The sequence below is a fragment of the Dasypus novemcinctus genome, chromosome 13 (genome assembly GCF_030445035.2).
Source record: "Dasypus novemcinctus isolate mDasNov1 chromosome 13, mDasNov1.1.hap2, whole genome shotgun sequence".
NCBI classification, from domain to species: Eukaryota; Metazoa; Chordata; class Mammalia; order Cingulata; family Dasypodidae; genus Dasypus; species Dasypus novemcinctus.
Window position 1 is genome coordinate 31,804,504 of NC_080685.1, and position 21,085 is coordinate 31,825,588.

The window sequence follows — 21,085 nt, forward strand, 5'->3', positions numbered from 1 at the left end:
TATTGTCAATTTTAACAAACATACCACACCAACACAAGGTGTTAATAACAGGGTGGTAGATGGGTATCCTCTATTTTATACATGATTTTATATAAACCCACAACTTCTCTAATAAAGAAAAAAATTATCATAAAGTGAATTATGAAAAAATAAATGTCTGTAGTGAATTCAACAATCACGAACTGTTTGATACTCTTTCCGTTGAGTAGTGCGGTCTACATCCCCTCTCCTTAAATTTTGGCAGGAGTCGGGTAGGGATCTACAACTTCTTTAACGAATATTACATGGTTAGTGATTGCCAGGTTCTGGCCTTTGGAAGCTGGCAGATTCTCCTTCCCAATCTCTTGGGTCACTCCCTGCTGGAGTCTTGGGCCATTACATAAGAAGACCCTGACAGGGAGACCAAATGGACCAAATGAAGAGGACCTGAGACTATGTGGAGAGGGAGAGAGGCCCAGAAGAGACAACCTTCCCAGTATTAGGGTGAACCTGGTAATCACATTTAAGAATGAATATACAAAAGACATCCTACAGAAAGGGAGAAAACAGTTGGAAACCACATTATCTGACGAGGGTTAAATAAAGAACTCCTACAATCAACCCAATTTAAAAAATGGGCAAAGAGGGAAGCGAATGTGGCTCAACCAGTTGGGCACTAGCCTCCCACGTGGGAGGTCCCGGCTTCGGAGGTACTCCCCAGGAGGTCTCCAGGACCTCTCCTGCAGAAGGCAAGCAAACAATAAGCAGACAGACCAGAGAACCATCTGAGAGAAGGGAGGATAAAGAAAAATGGGCAAAGAACTTGAATGGACATTTCTTCAAAGAAGATACACTAATGGCCAATAAGCACATAAAAAAGATACACAATATCATTAGCCATTAGAGAAATGCAAATCAAAACCACAGCGAGTCCCAAGTCCTGGCTCAACAAGACGCCTGATGCTAGGGAACAGTAACCAACTGTGCTGGACTTTAAAAAGTCCTGGTTCTTTTTAGTGGAGAATGATATTGAAAAGCCAAGATCTGGGCCCTTGGTGTGCTCGTTACTACTGGAGTATCACTGTTCTCAAGTCCTCCTGGTGAGCGGGGCTAGGGAATAAATGTACATGTGTATATATGCACACAACAGGTATTCCCACCAATATTAATTTCACTATACCTCTACACGTATTGAAAACCACTATTCACAGCAATATAACAATTCTCATCCAACAGGTCTGCATTCATTCTAGTTTTCCCCCTTTCCATATTGACAATTGCCTTCTCTGGATGCAAACCTGGCTCCAATTATTGACAATATAATTTACTTACTAGATCAGTCCCTTGGGTAACCTGCCTCCTTCCCCAGCAGGGCACCTCGTTCCCTGAGCAGCCACTGACACGCACCACCAGCCTGACCTTCTACAGGGAAGATCTTCTCATTCTGCTCAAACTGTGTTTGCCCAAAGCACAGAAGCTTTCCTTGCATCTTGGTTCTGTCACTCTGGCCACCCCCATGTGGCCACTCAGCCCACTCAGGCAGCCTCTCTGCCCAAGCCTGGACTCCCCTTGCCAGCTTATCCATCTCTGGGGACAGACAGTATTTTTTTCCCCTGAGTTAGCTCCCTTGTCTATTTGTTTGTTGCCTGACCATTTTATTTACTTATTTTTTTGCTTGTTGTCTGCTCGTGTTTGTTTTCTTTAGGAAGCACTGGGAACCAAATGTAGGACCTCCCATGTGAGAGGAAGATGCTCAACTGCTTGGGCCATATCTACTCCCCAGACAGTATTTTTAATTATATTTATAACACTTGATTTATTATACTCTTAGTGCAAGCAAATACGTCCTATGGAAATTATTCTCAACCATTAGTAGTAAAAAAAAAATTTACTATTAAAACAAAAATGAGAAGCCACTTCACACTCACTAGAACAGCTAAAAAAAATGGGAGACGCATATGTGGCTCAAGCAGTTGGGCACCTGCCTGCCACACAGGAGATTCTGGGTTTGGTATCTGATACCTCCTGAAGAAGATGAGCAAGACAGCTGACACGGTGAGCTGACACAACAAGATGATACAATGAGGTGACACAATGAAGAGACACCACAAGGAAACACAATAAGACAGAACAAGCAGGAGCGGAGGTGGCTCAAGCCATTGGGCGCCTCCCTCCCAAATGGGAGGATCCAGGTTCAGTTCCCAGTGCCTCCTAAAAAGAAGATGAGCACAAAATAGACCCTCAGAGTAAACAGCAAGTGCCAACAATGGGGGTGAGAGGCATAAAAAATCTTCACAAATTTTTTTTTTAATTAAAAAATAAGCAAACTGGGGAGCAGGTGTGGTTCAAGCAACAGGGTGCCTGCTTTCCACACGGAAAGTCCCAGGTCTGGTTCCCAGTGCCTCCTAAAAAAAAAACCAAACAAATGAAGAAAACAACTTAGGGGAGCCGATGTGCTCAGTGGTTGAGGGCCAGCTTCCCACATGCAAGGTCCCAGGTTTAATTCCCAGCCCAAGTACCTCAGAAAAAAAAAAAGGAAAAATAGGTACTGGTGAGGATGTGCAGAAATAGGAACCCCTATACATTGTTGATGGGGATGTAAATCTTGCACCCACTGTGAAAAACAATTTGGAGGTTCCTCAGGAAGTTAAATATAGAATTACCATATGACCAACAATCCCACCTGTAGGCTTAGGGTATTGAGTATATACACAAAAGAATTGAAGGCAAGGACTTTCAAATAGATACTTGCACACCAATGCTCAAAGCATATTATTCACAAAAGCCAAAAGGTGGAAGCAACCCAGTGTCCACTGACTCATGAACGGATAAACAAATGTGGTATGTACAGCAATGGAGTATTACTCAGCTGCAAAAAGGAACGAAGTTCTGATACACTGTAGGCACAACATGGCTGAACTCTGAAGACCTCATGTTGAATGAAATAAGTCAGAAACAAAAGGACAAATATTGCACAATCCTATTGATATGAAATAATTAGAATATGCAAATTCAGAGTCAGAAATTAGCTTACAAGTTTCCAGGGGCAGGAGTGGGGTGGAGAAGAGGGAGTTAATGCTTAACAGTACAGAGTTTCTATTTGGGGTGATGAAAAAATTTTGGTAATGGATGGTGGTGATGGTAGCACAACACCGTGAATGTAATTACCACCAATGAATTATATACTTGAAAGTGGTTAAAAAGGGAAATTTTTATGTTGTATAGATGTTGCCAAGATTTAAAAAAAAGTGAACCCTAAGGTAAACAATAAGCTTTACCTATTATAATATTGATATATCGATTGTAACAAATGTACCATAACAACATGAAATGTTAATAATAGGGAAAATTGTGTGCATAAACAAAAATGAATGAATGAATGTAGTAGAGACCAGCCTGTACTGATCTGGGAAAGAAGCAGCACCCCAAGAGCAAATATTTGGTTGATACAGGGAATAGGTTTCCCTGACCAAGGAACCAAGGATCAAGGCATATGGATTTATACAGAATAATTAAAGCACTTTAGTATTTAGTATTTACACTATTAAAGACCACTCTCTTCCCTTTGCTTTGAAGCCTAATAACTTCTTCTGAGAATGATTTGACTTCTCAAGTAGACTCTAGCTCCGATTAGGTGACAACAGTCAGTTTCACAGCTTCCCTAGAAGTTTATTTCTCACTATAACTCAGTCAACAGCATTCTGGTTGACCGATCAGCTTTATGTGCATTTGGCTATTGTGACTCAGTACTCTAAGCCAAATCAACTCTGGGTGCCCTGACAAAATTGTTTTTTACTCTAAAATCAGAAGGTCAGACCCTGGGAAACAATGAAACAATGTCCCCCACCCTTACTGCAAAGCTGACCCTCCCCCCACATGCTGTGTCATTTCACCAAAAAGCTGGAGTTCTGGAATTCTGAAGCTCTTGACTGAGACCAATTTGGTGACATTTTATCTAATTTATTTCCTTCTTCAGGAAGACAGCATTCCCATATTTTGCAAAAGCTAACTATTTTAGCTGCCCAAGTGCCTACTAAGCTAAGTAAGTGTATAAAAAGCAGAAGGGCTGGGTCAGGGTTCCCCAGAGGGGAGAGACCCCTCAGTCTTGGTGATCCTCTATCTATTTTATCCAGGAGCAAGAGAAGGGAGAAAAGGAAGAAAAGAAAAGAAAGCAGGAATGACATGGACATGAAGAGAGCTGGGGAAAGAGCTGGCAGATACTCACCAGCGCAGGTAGCAATACATGGCTTCCACATTATAGTACTTGCTGCCTGCGAGGGTACCCAGCTGGTTGAAGGGCATTCCTGGTAAGAAAGAGAAGTCGTGTAGTCTGAGGCCACAATACCCAAAGCTGCCAGGCCCAACCAATGCCAAGCAACAGAGAGCTCGTGGGGAGAAGAGCTGGATCTGCGTGACACCAGGGCCTCCAGTGACAAGGCCCTTGACCTTGTTCCTCCAAGGGATTACTGATCTCTTCTTATTTCCTATCTGTCTAGTCCCACTCTGCCTGCCAAAGGTTACTGGCATTAACGGAGTGACCTTCCTTTGGAGGGGTCTAGAGCCCCTCCAAAGTGACAGAGCTCCACAGAGCCCATTCCTCTCTTCCCAGCTCAGTTTCCCACCTCTGAGCTCTCCTTCCTACGTGCTTATTTCCACCTCTCACTGGAATGGAGCCTTACCCTTTTCACACAGTGCCTTCTGTAGGGGTAGTGGAAGTATGATCTCTTTCTACAGAAATCTCAGGGATAGGGAAGCCATCTTCTTTTCCTTCTCTTCTCCTCCCTCTTTAGTTCAAGACTTTCCCAGTTCTCTTCCCCCTCTACCATCTTTTGAGTACGTGTTGCAAGGGGAAGAATCATAACCAAGGTGAAGTATGAGAGAGCCAAGAGTGGGAAGCACTAAAGGGAAGTGAGTACAACTTATCTGTCATCTCAACAATACAGCCTTCCTTTTGGAAAATGCTACAGGGTTGGGAGGCTCAAGTGGGGATTCACTTACCAATCTGGGGAGCTACTGACAGGGCTTGATAGTAAAATCTCTCAGCTAGCAGCTCGGTGTCTACGCCAGCTAATTCATTCTGATATCGTGCTGCAGGAGAGAATGGAGGGAAGGGAAAAGCGATGATTCCATGTTTCAGAAAAACCTCCCCTCATCTGGGAGTCCATTCTGAGGAGCTGTAATAAGAGCCCGGGAGGAAAATACCTGAGCTAGGAGGCAGGTTGCTTGGGCCTCTGGCACACTTAAATCTGCATGACTATGGGCAAATTGTTCAACTCTCTCTTCCTTGCTGGTAGGTTTAAAATGTAAAGAATATTTAGTGTCTGTAAGGTGAATAGACTCTTCTTGATTATCTCTTCCAAATGGAAGGGAGCTGCAGCTACAATTACTTGGAAAGACCTATGATATTTGGCTCTGAACTGCAACTGCTCGATTCTAGAGGAAAGACTCTGGTCGGTCTAGTGTGAAACAGCTGATTCTCTGTGCAATGGCTGCCTCCAAGGGGTCCAGAAGTGGGCTGAGGGCAGGGGTGAGGCCTCAGGTCAATAAAAGGTACCTAGCAGCCACGTACCAGCAGCCTAATGAGGAACCTTTGTCTATCAGAACTAGAGACCCAGGGCCATAAAGCAAGAGAGTACTCTTCTCCATTCTTAGAAACATCTGTCAGGCAGATAAAGTCTTTCCAGAGGTCAACACCAATTCTTTTCCTGCTGAAAACTCCACAGATGGAGAAAGATATCAAATTAAAACCTTCCTAAGCCACGACTGAAACAGAGTCATCACCTTGATTTCCCAAAGCTCAAAGACATTTCCCTTTTTCCCATATTCACTGATTCTCTCTGATTCACTGATCTTGTATTCTCAGAAAGGCAATGAGAAGCAGACTAGAGGGAAAAAGTTACCAAGAGGCTAAACTACTCCTCCAGCTCTCCAATCAAGTAAAGGGAGTACTAACAACTGAAGCAGCTTGGGCTTAATCTGTTTCCCAAAAAAAAAAGAAAATGAAAGGTGCAGATTCTTACACAAATCCCCCAGGTACACTAGACATCGGTGGCAAGCCATCTGTGCCCAATCCATCTCCTTTCCTGAAGCAGACACTGGCTTCTTGCATCCTGAGAGAGAAAGAGAGAGAGGTATGAGCCCATTCCCCTGCCTCCTACCTATGGCAAAAACACCTTTCCAAGGTAGAGGCAGGAGACCGAGAATCCAGGCCCAGGGGAACACTGTCTTACAAAAATGACATAGGTAAGGACACGGAGGATCACAGGTGGACATGAGTAGAAACAGAGACTCACAGGTAGGATTCACTCACAGGACAGAACTGGAAGAGGAGAGCTAGGGTCCTCAACCTAGGACAATTCCCTGGGGAAGGTCATGTCAAAGGTCACCATGGGAAAGTTTCCAGAAAGGAGGAAGGGGTGATACTCAAGGGTCACAAAGGTGGTAAATGCCTTGGGTAGAAGCTATCTACATAAAGGTTAAAGATTTAGGTAAAGAAGAGAAACTAACTTGCCCAGAAGAATGGAATCTGAATGAGGTCAAGGCAAATGCTCGTGGCTTCTGCCTAGAGGAAGAGGTCCATGGAGGAGAAGGAGGCCTATCAGAAGGTCTGCCTGCCCATGAAGAAGACAAGATAAGCTTGCCACGTCTGGAGAGTGATGGTGGTAAACCCAAATATGTCCAGCCTCTCATTTCTCTCTTCACCCAAGCAGCCTTGTCTCTCAGCTTAGAGGCCTGAACTCTTTGGAAGACAGTTTTTCCAAGTGTTTTACAATATTAACTTACTTAATCCTCCCAGTGACTCCATGAGGGAGGTACTCTCCTTTTACGGTTCAGGAAATCAAGGAGACAGCTGTTAAGTGGCAGAGCTAGGATTCAAAAGGCAGTCTGGCTCCTCTTAATCCTCTTACCTTTTAGTCTCTCTCCCACTCTGAAAAGCCCTCCCTCATGCTTTTTATAGAGACACCTCTTAGTTGGCAGAATGGAGAAAACATCAATGAAGAGGAAGACTAACAACGGGGGAGGGAGGCCAAAAAGGGATTCAAAGAGGAACTAACTCTTTGAAATTAAATGTTCTTAACCTTTTTTGCACTGTGGACACCTGTAGCCAACTGGTGAAGTTCAAAGACACCATCTCCAAATGTTTTGTTCTTTTTTTCCCCTCATAATTTATATTAGGTGTATTTTCCCCCATATGCCACCCTATTAACACCTTGCATTAGTTGGGTACATTTGTTTTAATTTATGAAAGAACATTTTTATACTTGTACTATTACCTATAGTTTATAACTTACAAAAGGCTTCACCTGTGTTATACAGTCCTATGTTTTATTCTTTTAGTTTTTATTCTAGTAACATATACGACCTAAAATTTCTCCATTCAACCACATTCACATTAACCACATTCACATATTTACTTTGGAGTTGTTAATTATATTCACAACATTGTGCTACCATCATCACCATCCACTTCCAAAACGTAAGGAATGTTCTTAAATGAATAAAATACATAGGACTACAAAGGAAGACAATTATATCTGAGAAAGAGTTACAAAGAAAAAAATTTTTTTCTTTTTTTCAGGTACCGGGGCCAGGGATTAAACCCAGACCTCCTATGTGGGAAGCTGGCGCTCAACCACTGAGCTACATCAGCAGCTCTGAGTTGGTGTTCTAGTTTGTTTCCTTGTATTTCTTTTTTTGTTTTTAGGAGGCACCAGGAACCAAACCTGGACCTCCCATGTGGGGAAGCAAACACTTAACTGCTTGAGCCACATCCTCTCCCCCAAACTATTTTTAAAATGTCAGATATACTAGCAGATGTGCTTCTTTATCGATGCATTAAATAAGATATAATGGAAGATCTAATAACTGCTGTAATTTCAAAGTTGTGATGAGTGCAAAATATATTTGAAGATATCTCTAATAACCATATTGCAATATGAAAACAGTGATTTCTACTGTTGACAAAATAACAGGTCTGCTAATACGACTACAGTTGTTGCTTACATTTCTAATTTTTACATATAATATTCCAATTATAAGTTACTGAAATAATGATATCATTTTCCCCATTCAAGTTAACGGACACTGTACTTCTATCCACAGACCTCATGCGGGTGCAGTGATCACAGATGTAGACCACTTGCTTTTGTACACTGCATCAGGGCCATGACTGGGGATGCCCCAAGGAGATGCTGTACTTCTGAACAAAGAATGCTGCCATGGTGGTGGGAAGAATGCGAACTCCACCCCTGACCCAGAATGTCCATGTTCTGGTGAGGGCGGGGACATGGGCAGGGGAAGGAGTGCTGAGAGCAAGCAGGGCCGGGAAAAGTGGTGAGGAGCTTAAAAGGATGGCTGAACTGAAGAGAAAACTTCCAACCAGAAAAGGAGGTAACTATAGCTGCCAGTACCTCAGCTGACCAAAAGGGATTTGCACTATATTCCGAGCAAATGTCCATAATTTTCTCAACATTTCTAAAAATTTCAATACTTTCATCAAACATTGGGAACCAATCCCTAAAGTCAAGAGTGCTGGCCAAATTCAACTAGCTGAGAAAGAAAAGAGGCACTGTTAACACCACCTTCCAGTGCTGGACGTACTTTAAATCTTTCTGTCCCTTCCCTTGCCTCTGGATCAGTCTACAAGCCCAGACCAACAGAGACCTCTTTCCTTAGATCTTTACTCTAACAGCATAAGCTTATCTGGATAAATGAGGACTTCACAGATCATTTGTAGGTCTGCTTGGTGAGTCACAAGCGACCTGATCCCTGAGGTAATGTGATCCTCAAGCCGCTTTTCACATGGCACTGACCTATGAGGGGGTCGGTGACATGGGTCCAGTCGATGCAGCACTGCAGTTCGAGCTGGTAGTGGGATTGAATATAGAGAAGGAGATGCTGGTAGAAGCCTATACCAGCGACCAAGTGTGTCCTGTAGGCACATTCCAAGGTGCTCCGGCTGTGGATATGCTGGAGATTAGGAAAGAGAAGAGGGTGGGCTAAGCAACAGACTCGGAGTACTGTTCCTCACACTTTCCCCACCCTTGGCCGTCCATCTCACCAAGGAAATAAAGTTAACTTCTTACCTCAAGAACTTTAGCCACATCTCTTCTCACTCACTAGTTACCCTCACACCCTAAGATCTAACAGTCTGCTCTCCCTATCTGGGACCAGGCTTTCTTTCTCCCGTGCTAACTATGCTTGACCCCTCTCTCCTTTTGCCATCTCTTCCTCGGCTGCCCTATTTTGGGTTGGGCTCTGGATCACTGTCCTAGCTGTATCTTCCTTAGTTTCCCCTCTTTTACTAAAAGCTCCTTCCCAAGCTCTAGGACCTCCACTTACCTTTTTGTTAGTCTTGATAAGCTGGATAACTTCATAGTATACCTTTCTCCACAGCAGCTCCTCAGCCTTCCTCCCATAGTCTACTGGGTGCAGGAACATAAGCTTGACGCAGAGTTCACGCAGCCTGGAAGAGTGTGGAGGGGCATAAGAGAGACTGCTCATCCCTTGGTGGGAGACACAAGAGCTGGGGGCAAGGAGGCACCTGCCAATACACCCACCAGCAAATCTGTGGGACTCCTAAGAGACATCAGGGTCAATACAACTCAGGGCAATGGCAGTCCAAAAAGGCAATAAGAGTTCCAAAATAAGAGGCAGGAAGCAGTAAGAATTTTAATAATCCTCATTTTCTTCTCCTGCACCCTTCTTTCCTTTTATCTCTGCCTTTTTATCTACTCTATTTTTTTTATCCTTTCATTATTCAATATGGCCAACTACCCCAACTCAAACGCCATTCTTGTGGTACCAGTCTATTAGATCTGGAGGTTAAGGATGGAGCAAAGGATTCCCATCTCCTCTCTCACAAAGGTCAGCATCTTTATAGCACATTTTGGTACCAGGAGGTCAAGTGGCAAGGGAGAACATATGCCTCTATCTGGCAGGGTTTCAGATGGAAAGTGGCAGGGAAACAGTTAAGGATCTATGGTTTATTCTCCAGCTTACTTGTTCCTCAGGCTAATGTTCTCTGGTTTGAACACTTCTTGGTAAGCGGTTTTGTTGCAAAGGATGAGGTCAAGTCGATGCACAGCCTCCACCACAGCCCTGCAGGGAAATACAGGCCAACAGCCCCTGAGCGACGTACATGGTACACCTAGGATGCTGAGATGCTGATCGTTGAAGAAAAGCTAAAGAATCAGGGATGAGGAAACTAGGAGAAGAATACAGGCTCAGTTCTGTGCAAAACAAGATAAAGTCTCCCCTACCAGGGGTGGCTCCCCTGACTGCTTCCCACCCCTATCCCCCACCAGGGGAGAGCTGGCAATGATGGAGACATTTTTGGTTGTCATAGTTGGGGGAAGGGGGTAAGGTGTGTTTACTGGCATCTAGTGGTAGTGGGTAGAGAGGCCAAGATTGCTGCTTACATCCTAAAAAGCACAGGACAGCTCCTCACAACAAAGAATTACTTGGCCTGCAATGTCCATAGTGTCAAGGCAGAGAAATGCTGTGATACGGGAAAACAGACTCTCCCAGTGGAAAGAACACAGGCTGTGACACCCAGGAAAAAATCTAAGGTTTCAACCCTGGCTATGACTTACTAACTCTGTGATTTTGTGTAAATTACCTCACCTCTTTAAGCTTTAGTTACTACATCAATAAAAATGGAGACGGTAGGGCTACCTCAGAGGACTGCTGTGATTAAATGAAATAATTTAAATACAGCATTGGTACATGGTGGGCATTCAATAAATAACTGGTTTTGTGTGATCTATTTATTAAAAAAAGAATAAAATAAATAATAAAGTAATAAATAACTGGAACGAATGGCTCTTATGCAAGGGCATATTATCTGGCATAAAGGCATTTTTAGTATAAATACTAATATGAGACAGCAAAAGTGTTCCTGAGCTGCTCAGTTGTAAAGTAGACCATCCATTTCACCACACTACCCAGCCTTCTGGATTATGCTCAAGGAACTGCTTGCTCAACAGTGGGTAAGAAAGTAGGCTCTGGAACCAGACCACCTGGGCTTAAATCCTGGTTCTACTTCTTACCAGCTTTGTATATAGTCCTGGGCAAAATATCTAAATTCCTTAGGCCCTCATTCTCCTACCTAGACAATGGGAATAATAGCCTCACCTATCTTGTAAGGATTAAATTAGCTAATAAATAAAAATCACTGGCACATAGTGATCAATATATGTGAGGTCCCCATCCTTCTTGTTATAAGGCTGTGGGACAGACTCCAGACACTAAGAAGTAAGTCTATCATCATAGCAAAGAAAAGTCCAAGAAACTAACTCTATAATGAATGGCCAAGAAGTCCCAAGAGTATCATCACCGGAAGGGTAAAACCCAGGAGACAACAGGCAGCAGCTATGAACATGGTTAAATCAGGCCCAGCTGTGGACACAAAAGCAACCAAAAAATCGGGTATGATCATTTCCAAAACAAACCAAGATGTGCTCCTTGACTGGGGAAAGTGGACCACAGCAGGCTGGCACCCTGTGGTAACTCAGGTGGTACACCACTAAAAACTGCCCTGTACAGAGCAAAGTGACTGCCAGTACCCAGCTGAGTAAGTGGGATGGTAAGCGAGGCCTTCTCACAAGCAATCTGAGAGTACAGCATTTCTCCAAAAACCTTCTGGGCTGCCTAGAGATGCGAACCAACCTTTTAAGTCAGCTGGCAATCGATGACAGGGGCAGCAACAGGCAGCGATCAGTGATTTATTTTATGCCCACTCAGTCTTCAGGGCAGGGCTTCTGAACCTCAGTGAGGATGTCAGGTGTGTGCATGTGTGTATTTATGGGAGAGGCTCCAGAGCTTAGATTCTCAATCTAATAAAGGTTAACAACCACTACTCTTGGAAGTTCCCACTGCAAGTTCTTAAACCTGAGAGAGCTTAGCACTTTTCTCTTCACTTTCCATCAGACCCAAAACTTCTCCACTAAACAGTAATCTCCTTTAATACAGAAACTAATCTTGTGTCTCATTCACTATTGTAATCCCAGGCTAAGTAGTGTTAAGAAAGAAAATATCAACTGGCCTAATTTATTAACTGGTGCTTTTTGTCCTGTCCTGCATCCCTTCTTCTACTGCCTTTTCTTCCGAGGGGCTTAAAACATTTCAGGATTTCATTTATGTAAACAGCTTAAGTCATGGGAGTTCCCCAAACTTACTGAAGCTCAGAGTGACAGGTGCATAGTCTAACAACACGTTTATCTTGGGCAGAGAAAACTTTCTCCCAGTTTCCTTCCACTAATCACCCTTGCTATAATGAATAATAAGAGACAAGCTGCCTCAAATTTCCATCCTGCTCAAACCCAAACAACTCCCAATTACAGAAAGAGTACCCACGTGCACACATGTAAACCACACTTGCAAACACACCAGTTTAATTCAGTCACTACTATGAAGGCAGTGGCTTGAGAAAGAACTAAATTTGAGAATGATTACAAAGATGACCAGAACCATTCCCCAAAGCTTGAGACAATTAAGGAATCTTGCAGACGCTGCCCATGCTCTGTCTGACAGGCAACACTGACACTCGGCAGCATAACGAGGTACACGTGCCACTCCCGCCTGGGGACCGCTTGGGGCAGCCCACAGTGGAAGCCCAGGGGCTGCTGGACTGGATCACTTTGCTATTTTTGGAGCAGCCTAGGCTCCCTTCTGCCTTCTGGTTTACAAAGCTAGAGCAGGCAGGATGCCTATTCACGGAGGAAAAGAGAACATGCTGAGATGGAGCCCAAGACTTTGAAGGTAGTCTTCTCTTGTAAACATCCCTGTTCTACACAACCTGACCTAAATGAAAACCCAAGCCCTATTCCCTACCAGAAAACAGAAAACTAAACCTAGTCTCAGTGCTTCATTCTATTATGATCCAGTTCTGGGGCCCACATTCCAGCTGCCCCACCCCAAAAATCCTTGACTCAGGGTGGCAGGAGCTTATACTGGCCTGTTCCCAACAGAGGGCTTAAGCGCTGAAGATGTGACTTGGTGACTTAAGGAGTGCGGGTGGCACCGTGGAAATCAGAAACCAGGAATGGAGGTTGCTTGGCAAGAGACTGTAGTCATGAGGCTGGAGGAAAGGCAGGACTCCAATCCCTAGGTGCCCTGAAGTGGGTTCCCACATCCCAAGAACACCCTGGACTCAAAGTCCTTCATAGCCCTTGCAGTCCAACATGTGGCCTTCCAGCCTCTCTCTACTCATTCAGACTCCCCAAAATTAGACCCATGAAAGACTTCAGAGCTTATCCAATCCAAACCTCTCCCTTTAAGAATGAGGAAACTGAGGCCCAAGGTCACACAATGAGAGACTGGCAAAGCAAAGCCCTAAACTTGGCTCTCTTAAGTCCACGCCTCTTCGCAGTTAATCCTACTTGCAAGAATCCCAATAGGGTTCTAAGCACCGTTCCCTTCCGGATTTTTCTCCACCTGTGACCCCACTCTCACCTCCCCAACCTCACCAGCCCCCAATGCCCACACTCTTACCCCAACTCCGCAAAGCTCCGCGCCCTCCCCAAGCTTACTGCGGAGGGTATATTCCTCCACGTGCTTTCTTCCAAACCTCCCACCCACCCAATTCCTTTCGGCTCCATTCCGGGTTACGGGGCCCCGCACCTCCCCTGCTCCCTCCAAAATTGCACCCCCCTCCCTCGCCCGCACTGTACCTAGCCCGGCACCCGGGCCCCGCCCGCCAGGGAGGCCCCGCCCCCCGCTGACCCCCACTTCCCTAGGCGGCGGCGCTCACGCCCCGGCCCCCTCACCGGTAAAGCCGCTTGGTGTGGAGGACCTTTGCTTCCGGCTCGCTGCTCTCCCCTGTGGGGGGGCCTTGGCTCATGGTGCCCGGGTCCGGGGACGGCTCCCGGTCACAGGCCCCCGCCACCCACCGCTATCGCCACCGCTGCCGTCTCCGGCCGCAGCCGCCACCGCTGCCGGCCCTGCTCGGCCGCCATCGCTGTGAGGCGGCTGCCCGCGACAGCTCCTCCTCCGCCTGCCAAATCTCGCGATAGCAGCCGCACAGGTGCGGGCCAGTGGCCTGCCGCTGCCAAATCTCGCGAAATTCGTTTTCCCTCCCGGGAAGTTGCCAGAACTAACTTTGGGCAGCCTGGCCTCTTTCCGTCTTCTCCCGGCCCTTGCGACAAACTTTATTGACAAAGCTGCCAGAGACTGGACAGTGGAGCCAGTGAGAGGGCTGAAGCTGAGCTGGGTCGGGGCAGGCAGGCAGCCTAGAAGCATTACCTTGCTTTGTCTTACTGTGATCATTTGGTTAATCCTTCTGCCCCTCCATCCTTCCCATAAGCCTAACCCGCCATTTGAGCGGAACCTCTTTCAGTTTGCTGGTTAGATTGGCCCCAATTCTCCCCGTTTTCTATAATAATAATTTTTTAAAGTATGTGAAAATTTCCTTGGAAAGAATCGAGCATTACATAGGAGCAAGACCCGAGAAGATACGGCTTGTACAAGCGCCTCAATCCTTCAGCCCCCCCATCTTAAAGATTTCCAGCTTGCATATCCACCTCAGCAGCCTAGCAAACGTATTGAACACCTACTGCTTCCAGCCACTGTGCTGGGTTGTCAGGACACAGAGATGAGCAAGCCGGGCACTGTCCTTGCTCTCAGAGTTCAAATGACGGTAGGGATAAGATGCCAGAATGAAAAGTCATCCTCTCTTGTCCCTCTCATGTTTCATACCCCTGATCCTCAAATTGAAAAAAATGACCTGGTATCTAACTTGGATTCCTATTGCTTTATTAGCCTTAAACTAAACCTGAAAACCAAAGTATTCCTGGACCTGTGTACACATTATAATGGGAACATAAATTCCCCTTCCACTTTGATGCTCCTGGCATCAGCCATCTGACCTTTCTGTTCTTGAAACAATCTAAATCCTTCCCACCCATTGGTCCTTCAGTTTCTGTTCCTCTGCCTTGAAGGCACATACTCCGGATTTCCCATCAGGTCTCAAATGTAACCTTGGCAAATAGGTTTTCCTTACTGATTTTGTCTTGCTTGGTTGCTAGGCTTATTTTCTGCATTCCAAGAGAACATAAGCTCCTCAGGAGCAGAGACCTTGCCTGTCATCTTGTTCTCTTCTGTGCCAGTGCCTAGAAGAGTGCCTTGCTAATAATAGGTGCTCAAAAAATATTTATTCAGTGAATAAATGTACAAATTCCATCTCTTTTTCTGGGTATCCCAACCTACTGCAAGCACCTTAGGTGTACAAACCCACTCTCCCCACTATGCTTTCCTGAGCTCAGCTCCTACACATCCCACATGCCTAGAATACACACTTGCCTCCTTTGCCCAGCTGCAGCCCCACTTCCAGAAAGAAGGACGTGCCTCCTCTCTTGCCTTTTCTGTCGGCAGATTCAGCAGGTCAGGACGGGACCTGCCCCTTTAATCTGGGCCCCACCTGCTCCGGTCAGACAGGTTTGGAGACCCAAGTAAAGGGAGGGAGTCAGAGAGAAATACTTGCAGAGCGAGCAGAGAGCTTAGGCAGCTACTTCCCGGACAGACGGATGCCAGGGACCCTCCGCCTCTCTCCAAATGGAAAGTAAGAAGGTTTCATGGGTCCAAATGGGTGAAGGATAGACGGGTGCTTGAGGAGATGAAAGAAGAAGAAATCAGTCCCATCCAGGAGCAGTGAGCTAGAGGACAGCAGGGAGGGAAGAAAGGCAGGAAAGAGGCATGGGAAACAGCCATGATTAGACCTAGAAGTTGGGAATGGATACACCAGGACTCTGCAGAGGTGGGCAAATGGGGAGTTCAGAAACTGACCAAGTTCCCAGATTGGAGATGAGGGGGCAGGCTGCCCAGAAACTGCCAGCTCCTTGGGACACTTTTGTCGGCAAATGCCTGGTATCGGTTCCAGGAGAGTCCTAAGCAGGAATCTGCAGAGAAACGGGGAGGTGGGAAGGTAGAGGGGCAGCTTCTCTGTCTTCAGGAAGGTCTTTGGCAGGAAGGAAGCTCTTGGCAAAGTTCTAGACACCTCCTCTTCCTCTCATTCATGGACTAGGGTGGCCGTGACCCCAGGGGTTTTGGTGGGGGGGGGTAGAAGGCGTGGGTAGGCTGGTGGAGGCTGCAGCTGCCAGGGCCTGTGCCCCCCTGACTCACCCTCTTGCTGGATGGCATTTGATGTCGAAAGGGTGCCTCCATTTCAACTGCTCACTTCCCTCCCGCCTCTCTCTGTTTCAACATCCTCTTCTGCACCATGTTCTCCCTAAGGTCCTGGAAGGGACTAATGCCCACGGGGCTGGCCTCTCTGGAGGGTTCCTAAGGGCCAGGGGCTTCTGACAGAGCTTTCCTCTGCTCCCTCCAGGGTGACATGACCTCACCGTAGACCTGAGACCTGAGGCCCCAGGATGACAGAGCCTGAGACCCAGGTCATGCTGGAAATGAAGGGGTCTGAGGCCCTGGAGAAGAGCCCACCCCAGGCCTTGGTCCCCAATGGCCGGCAGCCAGAAGGGGAAGGGGTAGCTGAGTCCCCCAGTGTGGACTCTTCAACAGGGTCTCCCATGGCAACGGAGGACACTGAGGATGGTCTGGGAAGCACAGTAAGCGAGGCTGCCACCTTGCCCTGGGGGGCTGGCCCCCATCCCAGTGCCCCGTTCCCTGATCCCCCTGGCTGGCGGGGCATTGAGCCAGAGCCCCTCAAGTCGGAGCCACTCACTAAGCCCGAGGAGCCACCCGGAGATGATGACAACCTGCTGCCCGAGAAGGTGGCCCGGGCTTTTGTGCCCATCGACCTACAGTGTATTGAGCGGCGGCCCCAGGAGGACCTCATCGTGTGCTGTGAGGCAGGCGAGGGCGAGCACCGGGCCTTCCTGCCCACCCGGCTCGCCCACCCCGAGCCCCCCAAGTGCAAGTGGGCCGAGGCAGCAGTGAAGTCGCCTGGTCACTCCTGCCGGGGTTGTGGGAGCTGTGGGGACCGGGAGGGGCTGAGGGCCGTGGCCTCGGTGGGGGCTGCCCTCATCCTCTTCCCCTGCCTACTGTATGGGGCATATGCCTTCCTGCCCTTCGATGCCCCACGGCTGCCCACTGTGAGTTCCCGCCTGGTCTACACGCTGCGCTGCGGGGTCTTTGCCACCTTCCCCATCGTGCTGGGTGAGCCTGGGCCCTGTGAGAAGAAAGGGAGCATCCGGGAACTGGACTTGAGGAGGGCAGGGTCTGCCTGGCTTGGGGGGTGGAGGGGGGAGTGTCCCTTCATTTGGCCTGGACCCCTCCCTGCCACTCGTGTGCCCATCCCCTCCCAGGAGCCTCTCAGTCCCAGGGTGTGCAACCTAGGCCCTTTCCTTCTGCTAGGAACCCTGCCCCGGCCTCCTGCCTAGAGCTCCTTCCTCCTGCCCAGCCTGACCCTACATGCTCCTCACCCCACCCCAGGGCTCCTGGTGTACGGGCTGAGCCTGCTGTGCTTTTCTGCCCTCCGACCCTTCGGGGAGCCGCGTCGAGAGGTGGAGATCCACCGGCAATATGTGGCTCAGTCGGTCCAGCTCTTCATTCTCTACTTCTTCAACCTGGCGGTGCTTTCCACGTACCTGCCCCAGGACACCCTTAAGCTGCTCCCATTGCTCACTGGTCTCTTTGCCATCTCCCGGTGAGTTGGGGCTAGGTGTGGGACATAGGGGGGGTTGGGGAGCTGATGGTGCTAGAGGGGGCCCAGGCATCTGAACCCAGGGACAGGGGGCTTTTTGGATGCTGCGACAGTCCAAATATATGCCCTGGAAAAGTGAGTCCACTTTCTCCCTTACACCTTACCTCACCTGGTCGTGGATGATCAGCTCACATTCTTCCCATAGGACACTGATTTCAGAGACACACCAACCTTGAAGTGGAGGGGCCTTCAGGTACCATCTAGATCAACCTCCCACCCATTACGGCCACTTCTCTGTGGCACTCTGGTCAGGCAGCCACTTGGCTTCTTGTTGAACATACCTGTGACAAGGTGCTCAATTCCTTTTAAGGAATTGTTTCATTTTTTAAAGATCCTAATTGTTAGAACATTTGTCTTTCTGTTCTGCTGATAACTGCCACTCTGACATACATCTCTGGAACTGCCTGGGACAAATTCAGATATCTGACAACACCTCTTAATTCCCTCCCCCGCAACACTGTGCTCCCCCCCCCCCCCCCCCCCCGTTTCTTTACTTTGCTAAGCATCCCTGGTTCCTTCACAGTCCTGGGTGCTTCCTGCTGAGTAGAAAATTCTCTGGTTCTCTGGTTTGTCAGTGGGCCAGTCTCATTACTCTCCTTTCATTCTGAGTTTGTAGCCACCCCCCCTCCATGTAAATTAACGTTAATCCAGAAGACACCGTTGATTCCCTGAACTCAAATACAGGTCTTTCCACTTCTCCCTAATACACTCCCTCTTCTTATTTTCAGTATAGGTTTCCACATAGCCCCAACTGCTAAAATAGTCTTCCCACTTCTGCCTATAGCCCAGTGGTCACCTGTCTCCCCAGCCTCCTGGCCATCAGGCAGCCTTGCATTCTCTCCCAGTAGATGCTTCCCAAGATAAATATGTTCCTCAGCCTCCCTCCTCCCTCTTGGAAATACGCTGGTTTCAGACAGAAGTGGGCTTAAGCAGTAACGATCACCAGGGAGTTCAAGGAAGACTCAGTGATTGTCTAGTCCAGCCCTTCCATTTCACAGAGAGAAAAGCACAGCCGATGGGAGGAGAAAGGTGCTCAGGACAGCCAGCGGCGGTGGCAGGACTAGGACCTAGGTCCCTTCCCTTTCCCATCCTCTACCATTTGCGAGTTACTGAAGCATTCTGTGCTTCAGTTTCCTTATCTATGAAATGGAGTTGTTGCTAGGATTAAATGAATTAATTCATGTAGAGTGCTTACATCAGCCTGGCACTTGGTAAAGATTCGAAAAATGTGAACTCTTATTATTATGCCGTGCTGGTGCAGTAGAGAAACAGCAGTGACTGTTCTCTCCCTTTTACAGGGGAAACAGGTAGAGGCACATCAGTTGTGTAGTGTTTCTTCATATATTAAGAGGATGCTGCATCTTTTGCCCTCCCCACTGAAGGGTGTGTGTTTTGAGTGGGTTTTCAAAAAGGGGAAATATTTGGTTGTGGCTGATCCATCCCTCTGGGCTTTATGCCCTCTTGAAGCTGGTTTCCTTACTCTCCTCTTTCCTTCTGCCCCTTTAAAAAGGCAAACGAAGGGGTCAGATCACATTAAGGCTTTGCTATTTCCCAGATGTGTGGCCTTGGGCCAGTCTTACTTAATAACCCCATTAAAACAGTTTTCTTCAACTGCAAAAGGGGAAATAAATGCATTGAAAGGCACTGCAGCTGTAAAAGAATGAGGATGCTGTTTATATACTGATAAAAAATAAACTTCAAGATATAAGTGGAAAAAAGAAAAATCTGCCAACAGTCTATATAGTATGCTACCATACTTCCAATAAGGGGGAGAAGGAAAAGCGTTTTTCTCATATATACACAAAACATTACTTGATGCACAAGAAACCATTCCTGGGGGAACAGAGAATAGGATGGCTGGGAGTCAAAGGAGGAAGACTTTTTCCTCAAATTCATTGGTCCCGCCAAATTTTGAACCATGTGCATGTATATTGCCCACTCAAGGATTTTTAATTATAATTTGAAAAGTAAATAAATAAAAGGAGGGGAATTAACACACTAACCTCACTGAGATGTGGGGAAATAGAAATTTTGCCTGGCACATAGGAAGTGCATAAACATTGCCTTCTTATTAGCTCCAGTCACACCCGCCAGCCCCCATCGGTCTCGCTCCCTGTTCTCCCCTCCACGCGCCTGCGGCCAGTTAGCGGACGCGCCAGGGTAGCCCGACCCTTGTCTTGCCTCCCTAGGCTGATATACTGGCTGACCTTCGCCGTGGGCCGCTCCTTCCGAGGCTTTGGCTACGGCCTGACATTCCTGCCTCTGCTGTGCATGCTGGTGTGGAACCTCTACTACATGTTCATGGTGGAGCCCGAGCGCATGATGACCGCCGCCGAGAGCCGCCTGGACTACCCCGAGTACAGCCGCGGGGCCGCCGGCTTCAGGCCCCGCCCCTGGGGCTGAGCCGCCCCGCCCCGGCCCCGCCCCCGGCCCCGCCCCCGGCCGGCCGGCTCGGGTCCCTTCCCCGCGCCGCCTGCTGGCCAGGACTCCTCCTCCCCCCACCCCCGTCCCCGGGTGTCTGTGGGATGAACCCCGCTACTGTCCCGACGAGGATCCCATCCAATCAGTGTGGACCGTCCTTAGCTCTCCCCCACCAGGTGCTGCCCTTCGCCTTCGGAGACCAGAACAGTCGTGAAGGGGGGATGGAGTTTTCTTTCAGGGAAGGAGGGAGAGGGCCCCTGAAGGATACCCGCTGAGGGTAACGGAGCCAGGCCTAGTTAGAGAGGCAGACCCCTACCACTGCCGGGCGAGGGCCCACTGACGCTCCACTCTGCCCCCTGCCAAGACTCCTGTGAGGTGGGGGCATGGCCCGGTCCCAGAACTCTGACCATTTCTGTCCGGTGTCTATGCCGATGGCCTCAAGGAGACTGAAAATACTGCCCGCGGCTAAAGACTGACGATCAGACTGGACATTCAAGTTTGGTGAAAACCCTCCCTAGAGGACCTGGGTTCAGGACCCTGCACAGCTGGTCTTCATGGGTTCTGTAGCCTCTGCCAAGACTCTTCCAGCCGCCGCCATCTAGAGTTGCTGCCTCTTCCCTGCAGCCTATTTAAGGCCCCTGTAATAATTCCCCACCTCTCAACTGCCCAGAAGCCACGCTTCTCCCACAGAAAGAGAGGAGCGCAGAGAAACTCTCCTTGCAAGGGTAGTGAAGTCCTTAATTCCCCTGGGTGGAACGAGTGGAAGGCACAGTGGCTAACGTCAACCCAGGGAGTGTGTGTGTGTGAGAGAGAGACAATAAATACTGCCGCAGTCTTTGTTGGCTCTTTGTGTCTGCCCCCCAGTCTGAAGCACCCCATCCTTGTTTGATGGAGACTGTGTACCAGAAACCTCCCAGCTCCACATGGTGGAGGGTGGCTGGCAAGAGCCTTGGTCCCATGGTGAGGGAGAGAATTAGGTCTGATGAGGAAAAGAGGCCTCTGATAGAAACTTGCCTTCCACACCCATCA

The 21,085-nt window shown here is 47.9% G+C and overlaps 2 protein-coding genes across 3 annotated transcripts in view; one reads left to right on the forward strand and one right to left on the reverse strand.

Moving 5' to 3' along the window:
* The window catches only part of SMG5 (SMG5 nonsense mediated mRNA decay factor), a 31,522-nt gene extending 17,527 nt beyond the window's left edge, over positions 1 to 13,995 (reverse strand). Inside the window, exons 1-7 of one of the 2 annotated variants that reach the window (XM_058309870.1) lie at positions 13,749 to 13,995; positions 9,982 to 10,080; positions 9,322 to 9,445; positions 8,793 to 8,949; positions 6,000 to 6,089; positions 4,978 to 5,067; positions 4,205 to 4,283 (exon numbers count right to left, since the gene is read on the reverse strand). In XM_058309870.1, coding sequence (XP_058165853.1) covers positions 4,205 to 4,283; positions 4,978 to 5,067; positions 6,000 to 6,089; positions 8,793 to 8,949; positions 9,322 to 9,445; positions 9,982 to 10,080; positions 13,749 to 13,822 — 713 coding nt within the window. In that variant the 5' untranslated portion in view covers positions 13,823 to 13,995. The remainder of the gene's footprint in view (positions 1 to 4,204; positions 4,284 to 4,977; positions 5,068 to 5,999; positions 6,090 to 8,792; positions 8,950 to 9,321; positions 9,446 to 9,981; positions 10,081 to 13,748) is intronic. The other variant, XM_071207479.1, reaches the window with a different exon arrangement.
* A 1,420-nt stretch (positions 13,996 to 15,415) lies between these two features.
* TMEM79 (transmembrane protein 79) lies at positions 15,416 to 20,891 on the forward strand. The gene is made up of 4 exons (XM_004480626.3): positions 15,416 to 15,538; positions 16,304 to 17,088; positions 17,365 to 17,578; positions 19,825 to 20,891. Exons 2-4 carry the CDS (start codon positions 16,347 to 16,349, stop codon positions 20,036 to 20,038), a joined length of 1,170 nt encoding a protein of 389 aa, XP_004480683.2. The 5' UTR covers positions 15,416 to 15,538; positions 16,304 to 16,346; the 3' UTR covers positions 20,039 to 20,891.
* The last annotated feature ends 194 nt before the right edge of the window (positions 20,892 to 21,085 follow it).